Consider the following 22,051-nt stretch of genomic DNA (forward strand, 5'->3'; position numbering starts at 1 on the left):
AGGGAATAAAAGTAACAAAGGCCGACCCCACTTCAAGGGACCACAACGCAATGCCAGGAAGCGGGAGCTGAAGTGACCTGGGTGATTCTGAGGGAGTCGGTCAGGGAGGTCTTCCTGGAGGAGGTGAGTCTTGAGCACTTGGCAGCAGCTGGTAACTAATCTATTACCACACCTTTGTTTCTAATTGTGCCCCCTCTTTTCTTGCTGTTGTGGGTAGGTAGACAGAAAATATCAGGGAAGTTCGACCTGTAGCATAGTTTAACACTGTCATGGCAAACACTTCTGCATTCTGTGGGAGTCTGTGCTTAGCAGGGGCAGTTCCAGGATTTATGAGGTGTCTAGCTCAAGCAGAACTCCTTGTGCTGGCCCAGCAGACATAGCTCAACCCCAGCTGAGTGCAGGAAGCTGCCTCTACACCGAATCCCCATTTCCTCCTTGACGCCTTCCTCAATCCCATGGACAGCTCTACCTCTTCAACTTGGCGCTTACTGCCTGCGCTATTGTTTCCGTTTTACTAATTTTTGAATAGGTAATATAGTCAGGCTCAAAGTACAAACAGGTATTCAGTGAAAGATCTTTTCTCTGCTCCTGTCCCCTCCCTAGACAGGTGTTAACTGCACCCAACGGTACCAGTTCTTATTCTCCAACTAGATTCTAAAATCTCATGGGGAAAGCAGTTGTCTCACACCTCTGTGCCCCAGCTGGAGTGAACTGGCCCATTGGTCACTCAAGGATTTTCTAGCGCCACATTCTCCCTCCTCCATCAGCGCCGATACTAACTTGGATCAGATCCCCAACCCCTTTTAATTGGCCATCCAGCTGCCAATCAGGTCCGTCTCCTAGACACCCTCCACCAGCTATCATATTGTTCTTCCTATAGTACTGGGCTCCCCACTAACCCTGTATTGCTCCGCATGTCTCAGGTCCACAGCAGACTCCTTGGCATGATGACTTGTGGCCCCTGCCTCTCCAGGCCCATCCCCTACTACTTGGATCAGATTTCATACCCCCACTGTCCCAATGTAATTGCTGTTCTCTGATTGGCTCTGCTGTCTCCTGCCTCTAGGCTCTGTGTGCTCACCTTATCTGGCCAACTCCTACGGGTGGGTTAGTGCTCAGCCCAAGCTCCTCCCCTCGGAACCGCTTCACAAACGTCACCTCCTCCCACTTGCTGAGTTTCCTGTATCCTCTCTTCCTCAGGACCCAAGGGTCCTCTCTTATGCCATCTTCTCACTGGGCGATCTCTGTTTAAAATCTGACTCCCCCAGTTAACTGTACATTCCCTGAAGGTTGGGCTTGCTCATCTCTGTATCTCCCACATCTGGCATATAGCAGATACTCCATCAATACTGGCAGAATGAACCAGTCTCCTCTCCCATTTCGTAGACATCTAACTCAAAATAGACAAAGAGATTTCATTGTATTTGATTTTTGATGCTGCTGCTGAGTCTGATGTTATAAAAGAAAACCACCCGTCTCCCCCAGCCCAGAGTGACCCATGCTCCCCCTGAGATCATATTCCCCGGATCCAAGTGACTCCAGATGCCAGGCTTCTCCACAGGCAGGAACTTGAGTGTTTAAGTAACAGCATTAAGTAGCATGGCATGCCATGGGGTAATGAGTGTGGCTTTGGCCAAGGACCAGGTGCTTGAGGAAAATTGCTGGAAAACTGAGCAAGGGTTTATTAATTATAATAGTGGAAATAATTGATAACCATTTATTGAAGGCTTATTATTTGCCAGGTACTCTGCCAAGGATTTTACATACATTATCTGTGATTTAATCCTCACATCCCTGTGAGTTGGGTATTAGTTACTCCCCACTTATAGATGAGGAGCTTGAGGCTTAGAGAGATTAAGTAATTTGTCCAAGGGTCACACAGCCACTAATGATAAAAACTAATATTTTTTCAGAATTTACTGTGTGCAGGGACTACTAAGCGTCTTCCGTGATTATTTATTGAACTTATTAATCCTTCTAACAACCCTAGGAGGTAGGTGCTATTATTCCAGAAGGGGCATAACTGGGCTTTGTGCACAGGCCTGTGCCATGGACATCTGGTGCTTTACAAGGGACCCTGGCGTTTTCAGAGCTTTCCACAGAAGGTGTTGCAAACATTCATCCTCTGACCTGTGGTGTGGGATCATGTCTGTGCCCGGGGGTGTGAGCTGATGAACACCAAAGCTCAGTCCTGCCTGGAATCTTCGATATTTTTTATTAAACATGAGTAGATACAGAGGAATATTTATAAAATATGTTTAGGCAGTGATGGCGAACCTTTTGAGCTCGGCGTGTCAACATTTTGAAAAACCCTAACATAACTCTGGTGCCGTGTCACATATAGAAATTTTTTGATATTTGCAACCATAGTAAAACAAAGACTTATATTTTTGATATTTATTTTCTATATTTAAATGCCATTTAACAAAGAAAAATCAACCAAAAAAATGAGTTCACGTGTCACCTCTGACACGCGTGTCATAGCTTCGCCATCACTGGTATAAGGAATAACAGTACCAGTAATGGCCACCATCCACTTTAAGAAAAAACACTTTACTTTGAAGTCCCCATGTGCCTCTCTTCTCATATCTTTCCTCCTTCTTCAGAAACTTTTGTTTCATTGTCCCTTTAGTTTTCTTTATAGCTTTCATGCACATATTCATTTTGTAGTCATGAACAATATTATGTACTCATTTTTGTTTTCATAAACAATACATTGTTTAGTTTTATGTGCTTTACAATTTTCTATAAATGGAATCATATTATACTTATTCTTCTGCAACTTGTTTTCAATCAATATTACATCTGCGATGTTGCATGTAGAAATAGTTCATTCTTTGTCACTGCTGTCGAGTACTCCATAATACGGATATATTTCATACTCTAGTCACATTCTACTGCTGATGGACATTTGGGTGGTTGCTCTTTTTGCCATTTTATTTAGTGCTACTAGACACATTCTGGTACATGCCTCCTGGCTCATGTGCACTGGAGTTTGAATGGAATATAAAACTAGGAGTGGAACTGCGGCATCATAGGGTGTGTACGTTTTAAATTTTATTTTATAATGCCAAATTGTCTTCCAAAGTGGTTATTTCTGTTAAATCTCTGCATTTAGAGTTTTAGTGTTCTGATTATTCTAGATCCACTCATGTCAGAATCTTAGGGCAGGAAAAAAGCGCTGATTCTGGTTCTCCTCATTTTATGGGTGGAGGATATTTAGAAGCAAGTTAAGTGATTGGATAAGATGATGTCACTATTCAGCAACAGAGCCTGGTTTGGAGCCCCAACCCCCTGACTCCCTCTCCACCCCTGCCTTGTCTTATTTCTTTCCCTTCTCAGGCTGAGGCCCCAAGGTGTGCCACCCGGACATACCAGCTATTTTCCGGATTGGCCCAGCACTGGGGCTGACTCAGCCGGGGCCCCCTTTGGTTCCAGAGGATGAGGCTCCTCCGCAGACGTCACATGCCCTTGCGCCTGGCCATCCTGGGCAGCGCCTTTGTGCTCTTCCTCTTCGTCCTGCAGAGGGATGTCAGCAGCAGGGAACAGGCCACGGAGAAGCCATGGCTGAAGTCCCTGGTCAGCCAGAAGGATCATGTCCTGGACCTCATGGTGGGGGCCATGAACAACCTGAAGGATTCGATGCCCAAGCTCCAGATCAGGGCTCCAGAGCCCCAGGAGACACTGGTCTCCACGAACAAGTTCTGCCCCCCTGGGTTCTATACCCCAGCTGAGCTGAAGCCCTTCTGGGAACGGCCACCACAGGACCCCAACGGCCCTGGGGCAGACGGGAAAGCTTTTCAGAAGGACAAGTGGACTCCCCTGGAGACCCAGGAAAAGGAAGAGGGCTATAAGAAGCACTGCTTCAATGCCTTTGCCAGTGACCGGATCTCCCTGCAGAGGGCCCTGGGGCCAGACACTCGACCCCCTGAGTAAGTAGCCCAGAGTCATTGGGTGAGGCCAGGGCTCTGCCAAAGGTGTGACTGGTATGGCCGTGCCTTGGGCCAAGTGCCCGGTAAAGAGCTGATGGGGATTTTAGAATATGGACAGGGATTTCCTCCACACCCTCACCCCCTTTCCTGACCAGTTGCCCTTATCCCAGGGGTTGGGGTTCAAGAGTATTCTGGTCAGGCAGAGGCCTAGGGAGTTCCTATGAGAGTAAAACACAATTATGAAGGTGACAGTGTACAGAAAAAAGAACTCAAGGTCTGGGACCAGGACCTGGCCTAGGGGTGACTGAGAGGGACTGATTCCAGGCCACTGATTTGGTGGCCTTGCCCTCTGCCACCCTGGGTTCTATACCCGAGCTGAGCTAAAGCCCTTCTGGGAACAGCCTGCCCCAGAAGCTATGGGACGCTGCTGCTGAGCTGCAGGAGTGGGACGTTGCCCGACAGCGGCCCTAGTGTCAGGACTGTCCCCGCCTCCTGATTTCCTTCTTCCAGTGAAAGCGCACAGGACCATGAATCCATTCTAACCTTTATTTGAAGCCATTTATAATTTTAATCCTGGGCAATGAACCAGCACTTAGATCTTTGAGCCTTAAGCCACCTCACTCTTATGTGATCGTGGCTGTAATTTACACTGTCCTCAAGTCAAAGATTTTGTGTCTTTCTCATTTAGACTTGTCTTCCCCAACTCAAGAGTTATACCGTTTTTTGGCCTTTTGTCACGTGGCAGCCCTCATCCCCACATTCATGATTCTCTAGGGCTGTGAACCTGGGGTTCCTCAGAATTGACCAAGTACTATAGTCCTAGAAGCTGGAGTCACTTGGAATTGTCATGAGCTTCTCAGCAGGGAAGGGTATTGGGCCGTAAGGGAAGCCAGAAGAGGAAGTTTGAAATCTTTCTGACCATCAGAGGGGATAAGAAAGGGTGTTAGCCCCGGCAGGTGTCTCTCAGTGGTTAGATTGTTGGCCCATGGACTGAAGGTTGAGTGTTCAATTCCTGGTCAAGGGCATGTACCTAGGTTGTGGGTTCTATCCCCAGCCCTGGCTGGGGCAGGAGCAGGAGGCAACCAATTGATTGTCTCTCTCACATGGATGTCTCTCTCTCTCTCCCCCCGACCCCCCTCCCCTGCCACTCCCTCCACACTCTCTAAAAAAAATCAATGGAAAAGTATCCTTGGGGGAGGATTAACAACCAAAAAAAGGAAAAGAAAAAAAAAGGATGTTGAGCCACATGATTCCTTGAGATGCAGGGCTCACACATTCCCACTCCCACCTGAGATGGAATGTCAAGAGGGTAGCAGCATGACCAAGTGCGCAGAGTGGTTGGAGTGGATGAGGATAGAGAAAAGGTCACAGGAAATTGACTGTGATAGTAGTGTCAGATGACAGCGAATTAATGAGGAAATGGATTAGTGAAGAACTGTAAAGTGTAACAAGAAGAGTATGAAAATTGTAGTTGCTTTTCTCAGATGTCACATTTGCCCTTTACTACTTCCCCTTTGGGGCGTCTGGATTGGATTACACTCTATGCAGCACACATGTTACTGCGGAAGAGTCAGCCCTGGGAACTCCGAGAGCAGATGAGAGAAGTGAGAGGGGAGCAGGGAGGAGCCCTCAGCACCACAGCTGTGGCACTGAGCCAGCTCCGGGGGAAACGGGTTTTGGAGTCAGTTGACAGGGACCTGTGCAGAGGCTCAGAGTAGGAGGCAGATACAGCATAAGCTGGGAACAGGGAGCAGCTATTCCCAGCTGTCACCGAGAATGTAGGCTGGTGGTTCCAAAGAGCAGTGGGTGGTTATGGTAATCTGTGCACAGAGCCCTCCTTACCCCCGGAACTCTGAGGGACCTGGAGAGCTATATGTCCACTTTCATCCTTCCAGATGTGTCGACCAGAAGTTTCGGCGCTGCCCGCCACTGCCCACTACCAGCGTCATCATTGTGTTTCACAACGAGGCCTGGTCCACGCTGTTGCGAACAGTGTACAGTGTCCTGCACACCAGCCCTGCCATCCTGCTGAAGGAGATCATACTGGTGGATGATGCCAGCACTGAGGGTGAGGCTAGAGGCGGCCCTGAGGAGCGGGTATCCTGAGGAGGAGGGCAGGTTCTCTCAAGGGAGCAGGCACCTTCACTGCCAGCTGCCTGGCTTCACAGCTCATCCTAAGGGCCAAGAGCAGGGAGAAGGCACGTGAGGCACAGGAGGTAGGGGACAGCAGGCAGGGAGACCACATTCCTTGAGCCTGGACTTCATCCCCACTTCACCCAAAGAGCTCCAAAAGCTTAGGAGTTTTTGCTTTTCAGACTCCCTTAGAGCTGCCGAGTCCAACCCAAGTCAGAAATGCTGGGCGCGGGCAGGGCAGAGGGAGGGGATGGGCCTTCCCTCTGTTTCCTACCTCAGAGATTCCACCTCAAAAGCCCTCTGCTGTAGTTGGTAATAGGCAAGCGATGTTGCTCACCAAACTTCCACCCACACCTTTTAAAGTAACTCCACTCATATCTGCAGAGTATTCTGTGTCTGACACTGAACTAGGCAAAGGGGATACCGTGACAAATAGCAAATGGGATGGATCTTGCCCTGAGAAAGCTAACAAACCTCATGGGTCAGATGGCCCCTTACACCACCAACCACAGCAGTGTGGCCTGTAACACACCCTCAATAGAAGTGAAAGGATGTGGACCTTAGAGGCCAACATCCAGGAATTCAAATCCCAATTGTGCCTCTTCCTAACTGTGACCTTGGGCAAGATACTTAACCTCCCTGAACCTCAGTTGCCTCTGCCAGAAATGAAGACACTTGGCTCCCTCACAGGGTGAACGAGGGATCAGAGATCAGTGCTAAATGAGATAATTCATGTGACAGAGTAGTTAGATGGAGTAAGGTGCTCCATTGATTTCAGTTTAGTCTTTGTATGGGAGCAATGCACTCTGGGAGTATGGAGTCAGGAGACGTTATTTCTGCGTGGCGTGGCTGGGGCCGTCCACAGTGGAGGCCAGATTGGAGCCTTAAAGCATGAGTGTCTAGGGAAAGAAGAAGCATTGGCGGGCATTCCCAGAAGAGAAAATGGCATACACATAGTCCTAGAGGCAGAGGTGTATTTGTGAAACATTGAGAGATTTGATGTGGCTGAAACTTAGGTTTGTTTTAGGAAATGACACTAAAACGATGTTGAATTGAAATTTGTGCCAAGATGAAAGTATTTAGAAAAATAATTAGGAGTCATTGAAGGTGTTTAAGGCGGACAGTGACCTCGTCTCAGAAGGATGGCAGTTTGGGGGAGGGTAATTGTCAGCAAGAGAGGCAGAGGACCCCACATCAGGAGAGGAAATTCTTACAGCCACCTGAGAGCTGGTGCTAGGGCCGGACCTTGGAAAGGGGCTGAGGCACGGACGCATCATTAGGCTGGGCGTCTCCAGGAGCTGAGGCCTCCCCCTGGGTGGCACATGGTGTCTACGGCTCTCAGGTTGGCCTCCTGTGCGCGTGCTCCTATATCGAGTGCAGAAACGGACACCACACTTCCCAGAGTACCCTGGGGCCACTCGGTAGAGCTGTGGCTCCTCCTGACCGCTCCAGCCTCCCGCCTGCCCTCTAGATTAGAGGTGATGCTAAAACGTGGACTAAGGCTGGGGAAGGCAGTGGGAGGAGAAGCTGTAGTGAATACTGGTAAGTCCATTTCTTTGGAGGACAGACACCTAGCAACACTTACAAAGCAAAGGCAGCCCTAGCCTGTTTGGCTCAGTGGATAGAGCATCAGCCTGTGGACTGAAGGGTCCCAAGTTCAATTCCAGTCAAGGGCTCATGCCTGAGTGGCAGGCTTGATCACCAGTAAGGGGTGTGCAGGAGGCAGCCAATCAGTGATTCTCTCTCATCACTGATGTTTCTATCTCTCTTTCCCTTTCCCTTCCTCTCTGAAATCAATAAAAAATATTTTTTAAAAAAAGCAAAGGCAAGCAAGTATCAGGGATGCAGTGAGAGAGTCTGGTGGGCAAGAAGCATCAGATTAGGCTTCTGGAAAGGGAGGGGCAAAGAGTTTGGCAGAGATGGGAGTGGCCCCTGAGTAGCCATAGAATGGCTGTATGGAATGGGGAACGAGTGTATCAATCCAGCTGCCCTTCCTCTCAAACTGGGCTCTCTGGTAGCCCTTCTCCCCCCGACGTATGCTAGCCATCCCTCAGCTGCTTCTTCCCTTGACTCACAGAGGGTGGAAGTTCTAAACTGTACTTGTCACCCAGAATCTTTTTAGTCCATAAGGTACAAGTGCCCAGTTGGGGAACTCTTCTGACCAGGCTAGAAAAGTGACAATGCCAGGCTGGCACAGGCAGCATCTAAAGGGCACAATAGCCTGTGCCTAGTAGGGTGGACTTTACAATGGCCACTATAGCCCCTCCAAAGTGCCTGCCCCTAGGAGGCATTCTCTCTGGTTGTGTCCTGGACTCTCTCTTAGGGCCAATGCCAGCATCTGAGAATCATCTGCCTGAAAATCCTAAACACGTCATTCTTAGCTTTCTGGGTCCTGGCTCCTTTGAGAATCTGTAAAAAGCTTTACCCCACTCCCTAGAATAGTGCAGAATTGCTACAACACTGTGCACACACCCGCAGTTCTGCATGTAATTCCAGGGAGTTTGTGGACCCTAGGAAAAATACCCCCACCGTGAGGGCTTTCGGACTCTTGAGATGCTCTCAGAAATGTTCAGCTGATGGCGAGGGGGGGGGGGGGGGAGGACAAACTTGGACCCATGGTCAGAAGTCTCTGCTGTCCACAGCAGGATAAAATTTTCCACACATTTGACCATTGGATCAGATTAACTGGCTCTCATTACACACACAGAGAGAAGAGCTGTGTCTCTGCTGTAATACAATGTCCATGCTCTCTGTCCTCCTATCCTGGTTCTTGGCAGTGCTCTGTGACCACAAGTACACAAGACGTTTGATGCTGGAGCAGGGGAAGGAGGCCCGGTGGCAGGCTGGGGAACTTTTTCTTACCTACCTCAGAGTCTGAACCCTGGGCACAGATTTTATCCTTGTGTGGCCAGGTCAGATGCCAGACGTACTCCTGGTCTGGCACACTCCACAGGCTTATGAAAACTGGCCCATCGGGCTCATCAGTCTGTTGTGCCCCACACGGGTCATTCCCGTGTCAAAGCCCTGCCCTGCCCCTGGGGAAGAGTGAACCTAAGCCTCCCCCTGCGGGAATTTGCTAGATGGATGGGAGGGAATCAGACAATACCCAGGACCTGGAGAGTCGGGAAGTGAACAGCCCCTCAGTGAGTCAGTTCCTCATGCAGAGGGGAGGAGCACGGCGGTTGGGTTGGCCAGGAAGGGCCGCGGTAGGAAGGGAGGTAGAGGGATCAGCAGGTGAAGGAAGGGAAAGAAGGGGCAGCCCTGAAGTCTGGAAATGCACTGTGTGAAACTCGGGAGGAGACACTTGGGGAGCACTTTGGGTTAGCTGAGTGTTTTATTGTTTGTATAAGCTGGATTTGTTCATTCATTCATCTATCCATGGGCATGGGGGTTATTTCCACATTTTGGCTATTGTGAATAATGCTGCCATCAACATCAGTGTACAAATATTTGTTTGAATCCCTGCTTTCACTTCTTTTGGGTAGATACCCAGAAGTGGAATTGCTGGACCATGTCGTAATTGTATGTTTAATTTTTTGAGGAGCCACCATTACTGTTTGGATTTGGATTTTTTTCTTGTTGTTTTTTGTTTGTTTGTTTGTTTTTTAAAATCCTCACCTGAGGATATGTTTTTCTTTATTTTACAGAGAGAGAAACACCGATTGGTTGCCTCCTGTACGTACGCCCCTGGGGATCAACCCCACAACCTTTTGGTGTACAAAGGACTGATACCAAGCAACTGATCCACCCAGCCAGGACTGGATTTTGTTTTTAAGTGCAATTTCAAACCACTGTACTGACATGATCTGATTTAGTTTTGTAAGATAACTGATGTCCACCGTGGCTGCTATGTCAAGAATAGATTGTGAAGAATGGTGTAGAACAGAGGCCAGGAAACCAGTTAAGACATTATTGCTGCTGCCAGGCATGGCTCAGTGGTTGAGCATCGACCTATGAACCAAGAGGTCACGGTTCAATTCCCAGTGAGGGCACATGCCCAGGTTGTGGGCTCGATCACCAGTGGGGGACATGTAAGAGGCAGCCAGTGATTATCTCTCATCATTGATGTTTCTATCTCCCTTCTCCTTTCCTCTTTGAAATCAATTTAAAAATATATTTTTAAAAAAAGACATTATTCCTGAGGTGACAGTGAGGACCAAGAGAAAGAACTGGCAGCACTTGCTGATGGACTCATTGTCAAGGATGAGGAAAGGGTAGAATCCAGCATGACGCCTAGGTTAGAGCAGCTGGAGGGATGCAGGTACCATATACTGACAAGGGGGAGCCTGGGGTGCAGCTTGGGAGGAAATCTGGAGTTCCATTTTGGGCGTGTTTGGTTTGTGGTTCTGTTATACATCCATGTGAAGATGGCAAGGCCAGGAAAGAAGACTTAGGAGCCATCTGCATATTGATGAGACTGAATAAGGCATCTGTGCTGGAGGTCACAGGAGTCATACAGCCCCCGTCATGAGTCATGAAGCTGGGTTGGGGTGGTGGGGTATTAAACTTAAATTAGGAGGCTGTTGTCTAGGGGGCATAAGAAAGTATGGATAGGCTTGTCTGTGTCTCCATGCTCTGGAGCACATGTCCAGTGGGTCCAGGGGTTGTCTCACTCCCCTAGAAGGGCCTGCACTCATGCTCAGAATCCACAGGTCCAGTCCAGCCACCTGAGCCCGTGGGGGAAGGTATGGGAGAAAGGCCTGGTAGAGCTCAGGCCCCCTGAGGTTCACAGCTCAGTGCTTTGCAGTTTCTTACCACAAAACCCACTTCCTATGATGTTCTGTCCCTGAGTTATCTCCATCACCATGAATTTCCTGTGAGAAGGCGAGGCTCTTGGTTGGGGTTCCTCCCTGCTTCCTGTTAGAACCAGCAGTTGGGGCTATAGTTGAGTTATGAGTCTGGGAGATCCATGAAGGCAGGACCCAGACCAGGCCCCTCCCTGACCAGGGTAGTGTCAGGCACCTAGGAAGTGAATTAGCAGATGTTTACTAAGTGAATGCTGGGCCAAAGCTGCCAAATGAGGCTAATTTTGACTCATAAACATTGGGGATAATACTCCCTGTTTCATAGTGTTTTAATCTTCATAGAGAATATTAAGAAAGTCAACATAAAAGCACCTAGTTCAGCCTGGCTGGTGTGGCTCAGTGGTTGAGCATCAACCTATGAACCAGGAGGTCAGGGTTTGATTCCCAGTCAGGGCACATGCCCGGGTTGCAGGCTTAATCCCCAGTGTGGGGTGTGCACCAGTCAATGATTCTCTTTCATCATTGATGTTTCTATCTTTGCTTTCCTCTCTGAAATCAATTTTTTTAAAAAGCACATAGTAGGTACAAGTATTTGGACGCTGTGTGAGCAAGGTCTGAGCACTGGGCTGATCCCACAGCTTGAAAGAGAAAGGACACAATCATCGCTTACACCTTCCCCTCCACTTCCACTTCTGAAACTCCATTGCACAATCAGGAACAGAACAAGAGCATGGGAAACCAAAATCACAGTTAGTAAACCATAAGTAAGATTTGGAATATGTTTCAAGATGGATTGCTTCAGAGTAGAGCTATTTTTAATGCTCTGAGGATTCCAGACTGAATAACAGGATTATGAAGTAAGCCTCCACTCAGAAAAAAATGAAAGATCTAAGCAGAGATACCCCTCCCTTCAAAAAGCTTTCCTCATCCCCAAATTCAGGATGGTTGCTCTCCCTGACCCCTCCCCTTTCCCCTGCAGGCTCTCAACCCTGTACTTCCTCTGACAGGTTACTGATCACCCTAGGTAGCTGGGCTCACCACTGTGCCTGACCAATGGCAGGCACTTGATGCATGTTTTTAATTTAATTAAAAAGAGGCTCTTCACCTTTCCATTTCCTAAAATATTCCACATGCAAAGCAGGTAATAAAGGAGATTAGAGTAAGACTTCTTGCTGCCGGTCCAGCAAGTAAGAAATCAACATTTGTATATTCTACCTGGCAAACTTATTCTGAGGAGCCTGGAAGACAGGAAAGCCGACACTGGAAACTGTCCCAGTCACTAGGGGTAGAAAGGAGAGGAGAATGGAATTACGGCTCTGAAAGATGGCAGCTGAAAGGCTGCAGAGACCAAGAGGGGCCTCTGAAGCCCTTGTCGGAAGTTTATACTTGATTTAGACCAAAGAAACACAACCCTGAGGTCCTGTCTCAGACATCAGAGGTGCCTAGGTACACAGGCACCGGACCGACACTGCAGAGCCAGGGTCCTGGCCAGGTGGGCTTGGGTGGCAGGGCTGCTGGGCCACACACAGGACTTCCTCCTCCCCCCGCCCCTTCCCCACCATCTGCTTCCATGGACTTGCTTAGTGCAGTAGGTGTGGGAGGATTAAAGACTCGGGCCTGCTGGAGGCCCAGGAGGCCAGCGTTTCGTGCCCACAGGGGATTAGGTTTTCAACCAAGCGATGAGCTGACTTCAATGACACTGTCCCTTCCAGAGTATTTAAAGGAGCAGCTGGAACAGTACGTGAAGCAGCTGCAGATCGTGAGGGTGGTGCGGCAGGAGAAGCGGAAGGGGTTGATCACGGCCCGACTGCTGGGAGCCAGCGTGGCACAGGCAGAGGTGCTCACGTTCCTAGACGCCCACTGTGAGTAGAGTGCTGGCCTGGCACCCAGGAGGCCTGGGTGTAGTCCAGCCCATCCCCTACCCCTCTCTGGCAGAATGAGGAGCTGTGACCACAGCATCAACAGGCCGCATCCTGCTCTGTTCTAGGAGTGAAGGAGGCTTGGGACTCTCTCCAGCTTCTTCTAGTCCTTTCTCACCCAAATCCCAAGGGTGTTTTATCAAGAGACACACACAACCCTAAAACGATTGGTCACCCCCCAATTGCTGGGAGGGTGCTCCGGAGCCCCAGGCATTCCTCTCTCCCCAGATCTGTACCTCATTCTGAACTCAACCCCTCAGAAAGGCCTCCTGTTACCACTGGGGACTGATCTGTGTGGCGCTTTCCTGTAGGGCCACCTGGAGCCAGGAAAGCCTCCCTCACCCCTAACCAAAACACCTCCCACCATTCTCAGGGAAAAATAACTCCTAAAAGCAGTGATATATATTGGGGAAAGCCTAGAAAGCCAGAGGACCCGGGTTTGCATTCTAGCAAAGCCTCAGGTTCCTCATTTGTAAGATGGGAAGAGGATACCAACCTTACTCACCAACAGAATTATTACTCTGAGGGCCAAATAACGTAATATACACAGTTCACTGAAAATCTCAAAGGGCTAGACAAATGAAAGAGATTGTTATTCTACAACTTAAGATGCAGCTTAAGATGCAGATATTCCCAGTAGAGGGGACACCTGCTTCTGAAATCCACGCTTGGGGAGGGCAGATTCAGTGGGTAGGCTGGGAATCTGAAGACACCCATCCAGGGCCTTTCCTGTGCTTTGGGATCAGCTGAGTCCATGTGAGTCCCCTGAGACCTCCATTCTCCCTTCCAGAGCTGCCTGCATCTTTAGGTTGGGGGAGGGGAGAGGAGGCGGTTCTCAGATCTCTGTTCTGAACAGCTGTGAGCGAGCTTGCCTGTGTTTCTCAGCCTATAGCTAGGGAGTGGATGGAGAATTCTCTTGTCCTCCTGGGTCTCCCCGCTGGCCTGGGGCATGGGCTCAGCTGTGATCAGGACCCTGACAGTTGTCTCCGGGCCTGGGCTTGCAGGTGAGTGCTTCCACGGCTGGCTGGAGCCCCTCCTGGCCCGCATCACCGAGGATGAGACGGCGGTGGTGAGCCCAGACATCGTCACTATTGACCTTAACACTTTTGAGTTCTCCAAGCCCGTTCCGAAGGGCAGAGTCCATAGCCGTGGCAACTTTGACTGGAGCCTGACCTTCGGCTGGGAGACTCTACCTCCACATGAAAAGCAGAGGCGCAAGGACGAGACTTACCCAATCAAGTAAGGACCACAGCCTGGTGAGCCCCCACCCCGGCCTACATGGTCCCAGACTCACCCAGTCCTAGGGACCCGGGCCATCTCAGGTCAACATTTATTAGTGCTCTAGCAAGCACCTGACATATTTTACCTAATTCTCATCCCCTGTGATTAGCCTGTATAATAAGTGAGAACATTGAGTTTCTTAGAGATAAACATTGGCCTCAGATTACACAGCTAACAAAAGGTGGAACAGGGATACCCATCCTGGCCTGTCTGACCCAGGCCTACGCTTCTAACCATGGCACTAGACTGCTCTTATCTGCCACTTACTGTGTGCCTGGCACTGGACTAAGGGCTCTACACACTGTGTCATCTATTCCTCCCTATTTGTAGGAGACTGTGACTGGTGTTTGCAGGGGTGCGGAGAGACAGTGGGTAGTGGCCATTGTTGAATAGCCATTGTAATAAGAGTGGAAGGCATGTGCTCCCAGGTCATTCTCTTTGAAAAGACTGGAAACGTAGTAAAAGAATAGTGCAAGTGCTCTGCAGTTTGCAGTTTGTTGCAGTTGCCCTGAACTTTTTGGTAAAGAGCCAAATAGTAAATATTTCAGGTTTGTCAGTTACATATAGTCTGTTGCATAATATTCCTTGTTTGTGTTTCTTTTTAAACAATCCTTTAAAAAATGTAAAAACCATCCTTATATAAACCCAGAGCCTTATATAAAGCCAGGCCAGGTTTGGTCCCCAGGCCATAGTTTGCCAACCCCTGAGCTATAGGATGGATGCATGAAAGTTTACCCATTACCTTCCCCTCATACCTCTACTCTGTCCTTCCCTCTCCAATTGCCTGTTGGTGTTGTTAGAGACCACAAGCTTATTTTATTTAACCCTCACCCGAGGATATATTTTTATTGACTTTTAGAGAGGCAGGGAGAGAGAGAAAGAGAAACATCGATTAGTTGCCTCCTGTGCATGCCCTGACCAAGGATCAAACCCACAACCTAGGTATGTGCCCTGACCAGGAATCGAACCTGCAACCTTTTGGAGTAGGGATGATGTTCCAACTGACTGAGCCACCCAACCAGGCAACCACAAGTTTATTTTAACAGATATTTCAGCCAAACTGAGTTGGGGAGTGGCTTTTTGAGTATCCTGTGATTATCTGTCATTGTTTTCCTATACGGGACAGGAAACTCCAAGGTCAACTGAATATATATCTGGGATGGAGGGAAGCAGAGGTAGGAGATACAATAAGCAGAGATACGAGGGAAGGCTTGAAAGGAAGAGAGTGTTGGAGTTCCTCCCCCTCCACATGCCCAAGTCTAAACACATGCTGCCCAGAATCTCAGTGGAGAGGGATCAGATGGGTGCCACAGGAAGTAATCCCGTGGATTCTGAACAGCCAGCTTCTCTGTCTCCATTAGAAGGAGAAGCAGCAACAGAAAGAAGAGAGGGGAAAAGAGAAGGCAAGAGGGAGAAAAGAAATGAGAACTCCCTATTGACTGCTTCATAGATGTCTTTTGTTTGTTGTGTGTGTACAGCAACAAAGCCCTCCTCCCCCAAGCTGGGTGCCAGGCACACAGTGACACAGTCAGGGACAGGGCACCTGGCCACCACCCATCACTGATGTCCCTGGCTCCAGTGTCTACGGACCATACAGCTGGAAGATAAAGCTCCAGTGTTTAAGGAATGAAATTGCTGCCTGGTGGTGTGCATGGCTTGCCCTCAGCACTATGCATAGTACCCCACCAGGAGGCCTGCAGGCAGTACCCTTTACTCTGAAAGCTAACAGGAGGCTGAGAGGAGAGAGAAGGGACCCAGAGGATCCTAAGACATAGGCCAGGAAACACAGGCTGTTGCCTGTAGGCTGTGGGTCTGCAGTGAGTTTCCCTGTGTAGGGTTTATCCTCAGGTCATTTGTCAGTGGCTTCTGGGTCAGAGACCTTTCAAAGCCAAGGGACAGGCCCAAGGCAGGAAGAACCTCAAGAAAAAGTAGGTTAAGCCCTGGCCAGGTAGCTCAGCTGGTTAGAGCATTGCCCCGATTCACCAAGGTTGTGGGTTCGATCCCCGGTCAGAGCACATACAAGAAGCAACGAAGTAAATAAGGAAGGAAGGAGGGAGGGAGGGAGGGAGGGAGGGAGAAAGGAGGAGTTCCAAAGTGCTAATCTGGAATCCCAGGACTCTCTGAACCTTTCTGGGCCTTACTTGGGGGGCTTAGAACTCCTGGATCAGAACCAGTGACAGAAAGCCTGCATGAGCATGAGGGTTTCCCAATTAAAATTTCTTCCAGAAAGCAGCTGCAGGAGCCAACTTCAGGGCAACAAGAGCAGCCACAAGGTTAACTCCAAGGTCAGGCTCTTGTCGTAACAGATCAGTCCAATGAACACTGATTGAGCCCCTGCTGTGTGTGAACCACCTTGATTGGTTCTGGGCTACATGAAGAAGCAACAGAAGGGGGCAGCAAAGCCACGTCCAAGAGAGCCTGGCCAGGCACAGCTACCAACACCTCCTGATTAAGTATCTGATAGTCAACCCTAGTCTTCCCTAGCCCCTACCCCCACCTTCAACCCTTAGCCCAGCTCCCCTTCTGAGCCACTCGGTATCTATATTCTAGGAATGAGATGTTTTTGTTAATTTGTCTTCGTATGGGTCTGTGCCTCCCTGCTTTTGTCTGAAAGCCAGAATCTTTTTGTAACCTCCAAATGCTCCTTTCGGTGTCACCTCACTTCCTATTCTGTTTCCAGGAGTTTTCCTCTGTCCAGAGCAGCTGGCAGATTTTCCCCAAAGCTAGTTGCTCATGCAGTATTAAGTACCAGGGCTGGACTCCTACTAAAACTGTGGCTTTCTAGTCCCTCAAGGTCCAGGGACTCTGAAAGACAATAGGGTCAGTTCAACTCATAATATCCATTCATTCATGGTTTGAATCCTATGTCCAAAAACAATTTCACATTGCTTCTAATAACCAACTATCTACTATGCTCCAGGAACTTAGCTGCCAAAAAGTAAACAAACAATGGTAGCTTTACCGTCTGCTACGTAACGAGACTGAGCTCTCAGTAAATAAGATCTGTCTTTCTTAACTAACATGTAGCACAGGTCCTGGTGACTGGTACTTAATACATCTTTGGTTGAATAGATGAATGGGTGCCTTTTAGAAGAGAGTAATGATAATTACATCTCTCCTTGACCTAGTTCCTAGAAGGTAAAGAGACATAATAAAAGCTCAATAAACATTTGCTAAATGAACTACTTAGTGGAAGAGGGGCTGTCTTTCCCAGGAAAGGGGGTGGGAATAGGATAGGAAGCATTAGCGGTGAGTCCCAGCTTTCCACTCCTCTCACTTCCTCCCCAGAAGATGCACATGCTTCTCCCTCTGTCTCTCCAGATCCCCGACGTTTGCTGGTGGCCTCTTCTCCATCTCCAAGTCCTACTTTGAGCACATCGGTACCTATGATAATCAGATGGAGATCTGGGGAGGGGAGAACGTGGAAATGTCCTTCCGGGTGAGAGTGAAGAGGGCTTCGAGGGGGGAACCACAACATCCCAGGGGACAGCCTGAGAACCTATCTCTTAGGCAGCAGAAATATAACATCTGGAACTGAACTTAAAAGGTGGCTGTTTTCCTGGCATGACTCTGCGTTTCCTCCGCTCCCCTCCCTGCCTCTGACAATGGGACTTTGGGAGTCAGATTAGACAACTTGAAACAAATTACTGAGCAGAGCTCCTCAGAAAGAAGGGATAACAGTGGTAATAGGCATTGGACGTCTACAGACATCTTTGATGGTGTCTGTAGAAAAGGATTAGACCCTGATCATGGTAGAGGACCCTGGAACAGGTTAGTGAGCAGTCACTATCTTTTTTCTAGAAAAATCAGGTTCCCCTTTCCAGATCAGAGGACATATGCCCTGATAGTCTTAGAGTTTCTCTACCCTGTGTTCAGAAAGCTCTTCATACTGTAAGAGAAGATGGGGCCCAAATTTTGGTGGGGTTCCAGGAATAAGGCAAATCAGGATTAGGTTAGGAACAAAGGATTGCCTCTTCGTGAAATCTATACAAATCCCCATGCCAGTGGAGAGGTAATTAGTAAGTAAATGAGCTCATTTGTGAAGTCACCTTTCACAGTGCCTGGCACGTATTAAGCACATCTTTAATACCTGCTGTTATTATGTATTTCTGTTTCTGCTGTACTAAAATGAACAACATATCTCCTAATTTAAAACCTAAAAAGAGGAGATACAGGTGGGAAGGCTTAAACAGAAAGGTCACCAGCTCATTCCCCACAACTCCCAGAGTTCTGATTCCAGGTTCATCCATGAGCCTCTGACCTCTCTTCAGTCTCTGTCCTAGGGAACTAGTGTGCTACAGGTCCAGGTGACGACCACAGGCCACCTGGCATTGACTATCCTTGCACTGATGCTCTGATTGGGTCACAAGTCTATCTTGATTTGAGGAAGTTTGAGTTTCCAGTAATACCTCTGTGAGCTGATAAAATCACATTTTCAACTCAAAAAGCCAAAGTTAGTCAAACTGTCTTTTCTCTAAAATGGGTCCTGAGGGCCATTCAGACATGCAAATGTGCTTAAATCAGAGTGAACCGATATCAGAGAGCTAGGGATTGTGTGTGTGTGGTCATGGCCTAAGCAGAAGCCTATTCATTGTCCTTTTTTCCAGGAGAGAAAGTAGCATTTCCTTGAGCTTCCTGGACCTGGGGTCTGGTGCTCTGGGAATGGAACAGAGCTGCTTGCGGGGAGATTGCCCCACCCAGCTCCTAAAGGCCCCATTTTGTGTCCTCTTACGGCAGGTGTGGCAGTGTGGGGGCCAGCTGGAGATCATCCCCTGCTCTGTGGTAGGCCACGTGTTCCGTACCAAAAGCCCCCACACCTTTCCCAAGGGCACCAATGTCATTGCTCGCAACCAAGTGCGCCTGGCTGAAGTCTGGATGGATAGCTACAAGGAGATTTTCTACCGGAGAAATATGGAGGCAGCAAAGATGGCCCAAGAGGTGAGATGAAATGGTCCTCCGGGGGGGTCCGGATGAAGAAAAGTACAGAATCCCAGACCCTGTCAAGACTGAATGATAGAGGCCCACCCATTTCTACCACCTTAGACCCTGTGAGCTAGCCCGGGAAAGCTAGAGAATGAGGAGAAGAGTCTTCGTTGTCCCTGCCAGAGAGCCCCAGTGTCTTTTAGGAGGGGAGAGCAAAGAGATTTGGAGAAAGAACCTCTTCCAGGAGGACTGGCTTTGCTCTGAGAGGCTCAGAATGGGGCTGGGAGGACACTAACTGGGAAGTGACAGGAGATGAGGGAGTAAGGGGGGTACGGGTGGAGTTCCCAAAGCCAAGATGGGGTTTGGGATTGGATGTGAGGCTGGGCCAGTAGCTCCAACAGGTCCTGAGCAGGAGTGAGCCTGAGACCCATTCTGGGCAAAAGTGACCCCAAGAACTCTGGACTACTTCAAGCCAGGCAAGAAGGTCAAGGCTGGTGGTACTGATCCTTAGGGGTTTGTCTTGTTGACAGAAAACCTTTGGTGACATTTCGGAACGACTGCAGCTGAGGGAACAACTACACTGTCGTAACTTTTCCTGGTTCTTGCACAACATCTACCCAGAGTTGTTTATTCCTGACCTGAAGCCCACCTTCTATGGAGCTGTGAGTCCTGAGAACCAACTTGCCTGCCCATCATCACAGAACCCCCTAGAGAAGTTCAAGACCACTTTCCCCACAGACAGATGACAAATGAGAACTGAATTTTTTTTCCCACACTTCTTTATCCAGAAGGAGGACTTTGGAGCTTCTAGAGATAGCTAAAATCCTTATGAGGAAACAGCCTATAAGCAGTGACTCGCTCTGAAATGCTCACCTGCATCAGAATCATCAGGAAGGAGTGTTAAAACACAGACTGCTGATTCAGTAGGACTGGGGTGGAGCCTGAAAATATGCATTTCTAACAAATCTGTGGGTGATGCTGGTGGTCTAGGGAATCACACTTTGAGAGCCATTGCTCATGAGGAAATGCCCATGTGCTAAGGACTTCTCCACAGACCTAGCAGCCTAAGAGGTGGCCCAGCATGCCCTGGCCCCTCCTCTGGGCTGTGCACCTCACTTTGCTGTTAACTTCAGGCATCTGGGTTAACGAGCAGAGGAGAAATCCAGTCATGCAAATTTATTCCAATTGGGCCTGACACCACAAACTAAAAATCTCCTGACTATGCTGTCCTGGTTTCCCTCTCCACTCCCCCTTCTGCAGATAAAGAACCTTGGTATCAATCAGTGCCTGGATGTGGGTGAGAAGAACCACGGAGGGAAGCCCCTCATCATGTATGCCTGCCACGGCCTTGGTGGCAACCAGGTATATAGCCCAACCCTACTGGGCAGGCCCAAGAGAAGCCTGTCTCTGAGCATCTCCTCTCCTACGGGGTCCCCTTCCTCCACTCAAAATAGCCCTTTCCGAAGGATGAGGATGGGGGATATCCAGAGAGAGGAGGAGATCCCATCCCTGCCCTCAGAAAACTCCCAGTCTGAGGAAGAAAGCATGACAGAGACAGACAAGGTCTGAAGTCTGAATTAGGGACATAGAGAGAGCACTGGGCATCAGTGCTGGGTGCTAGGAAGGGATGGGGGAGGGGAGGATTGTTCATCAGAGACGGCTTGCTGGAGGATGCCAGCTGCTAAGTGATGTTTTAGGGTAAGCGTGGGAAATTTCTGAACACTTTCCCTCATCTACATACAACTTCTATCTTCAGTGCCTCTTCAGCCCAGAAAATAACTCTGATCCTACCACCCAAAAATGACCCCAAAACAACCACCTCCTGACATCTTAGTCACCTAGCATCCTGAAAATTTACTCCATAACCCACAATGGCCCAGCTCTTTCCTGAGGAATAACTAGTAACCTTTTTGGCCTGAGTTCCTCAATCTACCCTGAATGCCCAGCGTTTGGTAAGAAAGAAGTACTTGAACCATAATTGAAGCAAGGGAAGGAGTGGCTTGGGACACTGAACAGACTGTCTATATGAAGATAGTCATTCTAAAACAATTCCCTGTACCACTGGCCTGCATGATGATTTTAGGTGGTACATTGGTGAACTTTTTTATTTTACTAATAATCTATTAACAAAAGAAGAACTAGAATATCAGACACATGACTTCACAGATGCTTAACATGAGGCGAGGTTAATATCTTAATTAAATAAAAGATATGAATTAACTATTATTCCAGTATAACCCAGATATATGGTTAAAAATTCCTGAAGGTGACACTTGAATTACTGAAGTCTCGTTGCTCACTCACTTGCCTCACCAAGAGGCCATCTGTGGTTGGCACCTTAGGGCAGATGGCTTGGGAAGGTGGTGGGCAAACTCTCCGCCTGTCTCTCAGACCTCCTCTTGTCTTGACTTCCAGTACTTTGAGTACACAACCCAGAGGGACCTTCGCCACAACATCGCAAAGCAGCTGTGTCTACACGCCAGTGCTGGCACTCTGGGCCTTAGGAGCTGTCACTTCACTGGCAAAAACAGCCAAGTCCCCAAGGACGAGGAATGGGAATTGACCCAGGTAAGTTGGCCCAGAAAGTTCAGCATCAAAAACCCAAGGCCACCACTGCCCCCCCGCCCCCGCCCACTCCTTATTTTCTGTATCTTATGCCTGAGATACCATGGAGTAGATCAGTACTAAAAAGTATGGAGGGTGAGGGCTTGGTCCCAGGCAGAGTTCCCAGGGCTTAAGTAGTGTTTGGTGATGGCTGGTCTGGCTGATAGAAAGATAGGGTCAGGTGTGTCATGGCTCAAGTATTTTTTGACTGAACCTAAGTAGATGAAAGTGAAGAGTCTCTCATGGTTCCTGTCTGCCCTCCATGTGTCAGGCACAAAACTATGCACTCACATACATTGGTTTGATTAATATTTCAGAGGTTCTTCCCAAGAAGCTCAGCAAGTTTGTGGCTGGCCCAAGATTCATCGCTAGTAAATGGCAGGCCTGAGATTCAGACCCAAATAAGTCTGACTCGAAAGCACAGGCTCTTTCCATTAGACCACACTGCCTCAGGGTCTATAATGTAACTTCTACAGTACTGAGCACAAACTAGCTCACTCTGTTCTACCCCAGT

General features: G+C 48.7%; 1 protein-coding gene across 1 annotated transcript in view; it reads left to right on the top strand.

Moving 5' to 3' along the window:
* GALNT6 (polypeptide N-acetylgalactosaminyltransferase 6) overlaps positions 1 to 22,051 on the top strand; it is a 24,067-nt gene continuing 2,016 nt past the window's right edge. Inside the window, exons 1-10 of the mRNA XM_081082615.1 lie at positions 1 to 123; positions 3,343 to 3,932; positions 5,828 to 6,000; positions 12,523 to 12,672; positions 13,734 to 13,968; positions 17,332 to 17,449; positions 18,748 to 18,948; positions 19,464 to 19,595; positions 20,194 to 20,295; positions 21,349 to 21,501. Coding sequence (XP_080938741.1) covers positions 3,442 to 3,932; positions 5,828 to 6,000; positions 12,523 to 12,672; positions 13,734 to 13,968; positions 17,332 to 17,449; positions 18,748 to 18,948; positions 19,464 to 19,595; positions 20,194 to 20,295; positions 21,349 to 21,501 — 1,755 coding nt within the window. The 5' untranslated portion in view covers positions 1 to 123; positions 3,343 to 3,441. The remainder of the gene's footprint in view (positions 124 to 3,342; positions 3,933 to 5,827; positions 6,001 to 12,522; positions 12,673 to 13,733; positions 13,969 to 17,331; positions 17,450 to 18,747; positions 18,949 to 19,463; positions 19,596 to 20,193; positions 20,296 to 21,348; positions 21,502 to 22,051) is intronic.

Source organism: Myotis nattereri, assembly GCF_964212035.1.
Source record: "Myotis nattereri genome assembly, chromosome: 2".
Lineage (NCBI taxonomy): Eukaryota > Metazoa > Chordata > Mammalia > Chiroptera > Vespertilionidae > Myotis > Myotis nattereri.